The following is a 6,620-nucleotide window of genomic DNA, read 5'->3' on the forward strand; positions in this document are numbered from 1 at the left end:
CTTCCCTTCCCTTCCCTTCCCTTTTTCTTCTCTTCCTTCCAAGGCAATCCCTTCCCTTAACTCATTTTGATCAAATATCTTCAATTTAGTGAAATTTAATACTTTTCAGTATTTTATCAAATTGAAACCACGTAACTCAGAAATGTAGCATGAGTTTGTTTTTCTACTTTCTCTCCAATAACAGTTTTTCTATGTATGTGTGCAATCTATTTGTTTATATATCCTTCTGGAGCCTGAAATGAAAGCTGGTATCCCTGGTGCTTGTGTGAAGAGCACTGATATAGGCACATAATAAAATGAAATATGAATGTGCTTACAGAGTTACTGAGAGTGAATATAAAGTGTTCTATTTCCAAAAATACAAAGTAATCTATGTTACTTGAAAAGAGAAGAAAGAAAATCATGACTCAAGTCACAGAGTCAAATCTGATTTATCCATGGCTATTTAATTTCACCTAAGCATTAGGATTTGCCTCAGAATGTTGAGGAAAATTGAAAGTGGTCTATAGAGAACTCTAAGACTTATGTCTCAAGGCCACTGCTCAGGGAGTGTCACGGTGACAACAGTTCCTGCAGTGAGGGACCCTAGAGTAAGAGCAGGGAACAAGAACAGTTTTAGAGTATCCAATAGAATGACTGGTAAAGAAAAGGCCATGGACTATTATAGGAAAAATACTAAGAAAATGAAATAATAACTGGAAGAGTATGTGGATTTGAAACTGAAGACTGCACGGAGTTAACAATTGGTTAGGGTCCATACTATAGCCTTTTATGGAAGACTGTCAGAGTTTAAGTGTTGATGTAAGATGCTGTGTTATTTCAGTTTACTAAGTGTATAACATCTGAAAACTATAACATCTGGGAAGTTCACCAACTTCTAAAGAACTTTAAAGAAAATGTGATATGGATTTTAATCTGGATGTCTAATTTTGAGTATTTTGACCTCAATTAAAACATATTTTCTATAAGAGCCTATTTTCTTATTTGGTTTATTTTATTTTTTTTACTTTATTTGTATAAGTGAGTGGGAAGCATATATGTACGTGTGCCTGGCACTCAAGGAGGTCATGAGAGGACTCCAGGTACTAGAGTTAAAGATCATCCTGAGATACTATAAAGGTCCTAGGAGACAAACCCAAATCCTCTACAAGAGGAAAAAGTGCTCTTAACAACTAAGAAAAATATTCAAGCTAGTTTTCAATATTTTTGACATATTCTAAGGTAAACTTTTCTAAAATGATTTTATTTTCACAATTACATTTTAATTCTAAAATTTATTTAAATTAATTCAAAATTTATGACTGGAATTATGTGTTTATACTTCTATAAATTTTAATATTTTTATGATATTTACTGAAGAATTTGAAAATTATAGAAAAATACTTTTACACATGCATTAAGTGTATTGAATCAAGTATTTTATTAAATTGTTAAAGTTTATCTAAGTGTCATTTAAAGAAACATCTTAGTATATAACTTGAAGATTTTTCATTTAAAAAAAATCTTTTTAATGATTCAAACTTTCATCTTACTTTATGTATGCAAACAGTGTTTAAAATACACTGACATTAATATCTTATGTTCTCTTTTATTTAGAGGTTGTATATGTTTAAAAATATGGATTTGGCTGGTTGTGGTGCCATAAGTTTGGAATCCCAGCACTTGGAGATGAAAAGGGGAGGATTGGGAGTTCATAGCCATTCTAGGTTACATGATGAGTTTGAGTCCAGCCTAGGATGCGTCAGATATTGCCAGTCCCTCACCAAAATAGTGAATGAACATCTTTTCTTAAATGGGCCAACATGCTTCATGTATGACATTTTGTTCCTATTTCTATTATACATAAAGCTACTTTGCTAACTTTTATTAAGTATATACCAGTTATTCTTTGAGAATTTCATGTATGTATACACTATATTCTGGATATATCTGTCTCTTCTTCTCAATCCTCACACTAGACCCAGACTTACAAAAAAGCAGAAAGTGAGTAATGTTTCAATATTTTTGTCTCACAACTTATTGATCTACTTTTAAATTCATGCACACACTTAAGACATTGTAGACATTATATGGTTTTACACATATAGTTTCTTAATATTGCCTACTGCTTTACTATGCATGCATTAATAAGGATTATTAATTAGCTATAGGTATGTTAATTTTAGCTGCATAACAAATTTTATTCAATTTAGCTGAGCATTCAACTGTTCAGAAGAAAATACCTCCTAGTAGATGTCCTTCACCTCTGGCTCTTATACATTTTCTGCCCCATTCTCTGCAGTCCTCACTGAGTTTTGGGTCTATGAGTTGTATTCTATTATATTACACCTTAATATGTTGTACATATTATCAGACTGAGTTGAGCACCTGACACTGAGTTGTTTTCTCCATTTTGACTAGTTGCGGCCTTTTTAGATTGTATCCACGTGCTGTACAATTATGATTCTGTTTATACTACAGTTTGTGTTATATCAATTAACAGCTAATCTAAAATCATAACTATGTGATCATAAACTGTAACTAGATTGTACCCTTTTCACTATGGATGTCTCACTGCAAATTCAGAAATAGGTTTATTGAGAAAATCATACTGACATTTTGTTTAGCATTAATGGCCACGCTGAGAAGAACAAGACAATGAAGCTAAGAATTACTTAATTTTTAAAATTAACATAAGGTCTGTTTTCCTTGGAACATCCTGTTCAGTTTGGTTTTCCTTGTACAAAAATCTATCTGATTTATGAGTGCCTGTGAATATATATGAGAGACTTCATACTATACCATTAATTATTATTTTTATATGGGAAACTTGGTATTTATTATTCTCATATATTACAAAATTTAAAAATTATTGTACATAGAAATCATCTTATCTTCTAAAAATGTATTCTATCTCACAATACATCTTGATAACAGTTTCCCCGCCTTACATTCCTTTCAGTACTACAACCCACAGAATATCAAGATAAATGCTATTTAAAAAAATCATAACAAAAAAATGCTATTTAAAAAAATAAAAACAAACAAACAAAAACATGGTGAACTTCTGAGTCACTGATGTGTCAGGGGCTATGTGAGAGAAACAGCAAGCAGTTTTGCGACTCACAGAGAACAGCTTATCGCAGGGTGGGCTTTTGAGGGGGGGAGATAATGCTGTTTTACAATAAGCTTGTGTACATTCTTGTGATAGAATTTAATGTATAGAATTCTGTCCATTTTATTTTGAAAAAAATAAACCTACCCTGTACTTAGCTCTTTGTACATATTCTTAAGTCTTTTGCTCACAGATTTTAACAATGGATGTAAATATTCACTTATATACTTATACATGTATATATGTATATATTCATGTACAAAATTACATTTTACTGATACTTTTTGATTGAGTATATAGAAGATGCCTGTGACAATCCAAGATTGTAATATTTATCTAAATGACTCATGAAAGTTCCTTCTGTTTATAATGCAGCTCTACTTTCAAATGACTTAATTATACTTACCATTGTTATGAAATGCTACCATCAGGAACTTTTTGGCATTTTCAAATTTGACCTTCTTTGTCATCATTAAATATTATCAGGTAAGTTTTTAGTAGATTTGTATAATTTCAAACCATATATTTTATCAATTTATATGTATTCAAATGAGGTGGGATTTTATAAATATGTAATAAATAAGTCTCAAGGCTATAAATTATAATCAGTGAATTGTTTCTTTTCTTCAGTTATTTGGATTTCTACAATTGTATGTTGGTGGTGACTTCATTCTCTTCTGATTCTCCATCATTTACTCAATTGCTTTAAAGAAGATATGATATTAGCATAAGGACAAAGTAGTATAATGTGGTACCTTAATAGAGAAAGGGACCCTGTTGCAAGGCTACCCCTACTCATATGTTCGTTTTGAGAAAAAATTGTTTTATTTGCCTTTGTTTATCCTTAGAAGAGTTCCAGTGTCTCTTAAAATTCTAATTATGCTTCAGTTGTTTCTTTAAACTCATGGCCTGTAGTTAAACTTCTGTATCAATAAAAAAGCAACATTAATTTCTGCTACTATTGACTAGGGGATTGAGTGCTGAGTAGTGATATTTTATGTGTTCTTTCAACTAGTTGTCATAACAACAGCATAATTTTTCTGAAGTTCTGGTCACATTTTAAATGACATGTCATGTGGAGTGTTACAGTCTTTTCTGTTTTATAAAGAATAGATTCACTCTTCTGAAGTTCTAGTCCACTTCATACTTTGAAACAAAATTTCAGTGTAGCCAGGATTTCCAAATAGACCCTAAAACAAATTTTACCTTTTCTTCTGTTTGTAAAAAGTCAGTGCTATGATCAGTCAGTCACTCTATACTCTGCATCTGATCCTCATTCCATACAGACACAGGGTAAGAAGAATAAACTTTGGTCTTTGGTTTATAATTAGTGTATAGACAAAAATGTCTTTCAATATTTTATTTTAAAAATCTGTTATAGTTTGACAATTTGATGATGAATTATTTTTATTCTATAATCCAATTACATGCATTCCTGCCTCAATATTAAAAATGTGTCTTTTTCAAGTATTCAAAAATTTTTTCTACCTCAATTTTATGTAATAATCAACAATACCCTTAAAATATTTCTAAAATTAAAAAAAATTGTAAAAAAGTAAATGAAGAGAATTTTATATAAGGATGCACCAGCTGGTTAGTGGTAATAGTATAATCTTGTTTATAGTATAATTATTTTTTCACAATTACAGATATAGATGAACAGATTTTCCTTTGACTGTATTTTTGAGAACCATGCAAAACCAGAGCTTTGTCACTGAGTTCTTACTCCTGGGATTTTCACAGAATCCAAAGGTTGAGAAAATAGTATTTGTTGTATTTTTGTTTGTCTACATTGCAACAGTTGGAGACAACATGATAATTGTTGTTACCATTGTATATAGTCGTGCACTTCTGGGCTCACCCATGTATTTCTTCTTGGCATCCCTGTCCTTTCTGGATGCATGCATTTCCTCTGTCATCACACCAAAAATAACTGTGGACTTGCTTTATGAGAAAAGGACTATTTCTTTTGAAGGTTGCATGTCACAAGTCTTTGCTGTCCACTTCTTTACTGGGGTAGAGGTGATTGTCTTGATATCCATGGCCTATGACCGCTATGTGGCCATTTGCAAGCCCTTGCACTATTCTTCCATCATGAACAGGAGGCTCTGTGGCACTCTGGTGGGGATGGCATGGGTAGGGGGCTTCTTGCATTCTACCATACAAATAATCTTCATTTTGTGTCTGCCCTTCTGTGGTCCCAATGTCATTGATCACTTCTTGTGTGACTTGTTCCCATTACTGAAGCTTGCCTGCACTGACACACATATTTTTATCATTTTGGTGTTTGCTAACAGTGGGTCTTTCTGCATCATTATTTTTTCCTTGTTGCTTGTTTCCTATGGTGTCATCTTGTCCTCTTTGAGAACCCACAGTTATGAAGGGAGACATAAAGCTCTCTCTACCTGTGGGTCCCACATTACTGTGGTAGTTTTGTTCTTTGTGCCATGCATAATAATATATGCACGACCTACATCTGCCTTCTTCTCTGAAAAAAACATGTTTTTATTTGCTACCATCCTAACACCATTGCTAAATCCTATGATTTACACTTTTAGAAATAAGGAGATGAAGAATGCCATAAGGAAAATGTGGAAGAGATTGATAGTGGATTATAGTATATCTTAATAAATCATTACACTTGGTAGATGTTTCACTGCATAAGCATGAGAAACTTATTTTAGATTCATAGCATCATGCAAAAGCCAGGCATGTTACCACAACTGAAACCCGTACTGGTGGAATGGACACAGTCCGTTTTGAGGGTGCTCACTGGACTTTATTTTAAAAAAAATCTAAAAGTTCAGATAGAAACTTTATCTCAAGGAAATAATATATTAGAGATTATTTGTAGATATTTATTTCACTCCTTTGGACTCTACATACCTGCTAAGGGATATTAATACTCTCCTCCACCACTGTATACACCCACAGGTACACACACACATACATATACATGTTCACACACACACGAACACACACAGGAGAAAATACATAATTACATTTGGGTAAGTTAATATATAAAGAAAAGAGGAGTCAATATTTACTATGTTAAGTACTTTAAAATCTATTCATTCTTTTGAAGGAGATACTATAATTCGAAAGAAAATGTATTAACAATGGGGTTGAAAATTGATTGATCATACTTTCATTATGAATTGACTTCTTAGTATTGTCAATGAAAAATAAATAGTTCAACTGTAATACTCCATAAATCTAAAAACAAATAAAAAGGAAGACTTTTAGTTATGAGTATGTTTGCCATTCAATTTCTGCTTTAACAAAGTATCTGTTGAAAAATATGTGTTTAATAATAGAAATGAAAAAGAAATACTGAAAATATCTTGCCATAAGCCATTGTGATTATAAGAACCTAGAATTTCAAAGAAAGGGAAATAAACAAGAGTCTAGAATCTGGGTGTTATGTATCATTTGAATTTAGTAATTAAGTTCTTCCATTAATATTTTTATGCAATTTGAGTTACTTTTTCAATTTCTTGACATATAAAATATGATTTGACAATCA

The 6,620-nt window shown here is 31.8% G+C and overlaps 1 protein-coding gene across 1 annotated transcript in view; it reads left to right on the forward strand.

Annotated features, from left to right (window-relative positions):
* LOC114637374 (olfactory receptor 4C15-like) overlaps positions 1-5,722 on the forward strand; it is a 6,417-nt gene extending 695 nt beyond the window's left edge. The window contains exons 2-3 of the mRNA XM_028785602.1: positions 3,470-3,580; positions 4,744-5,722. Coding sequence (XP_028641435.1) covers positions 4,787-5,722 — 936 coding nt within the window. The 5' untranslated portion in view covers positions 3,470-3,580; positions 4,744-4,786. The remainder of the gene's footprint in view (positions 1-3,469; positions 3,581-4,743) is intronic.
* Positions 5,723-6,620: the final 898 nt, after the last annotated feature.

This window comes from Grammomys surdaster, unplaced genomic scaffold, assembly GCF_004785775.1.
Source record: "Grammomys surdaster isolate TR1022 unplaced genomic scaffold, NIH_TR_1.0 125284, whole genome shotgun sequence".
NCBI lineage: Eukaryota > Metazoa > Chordata > Mammalia > Rodentia > Muridae > Grammomys > Grammomys surdaster.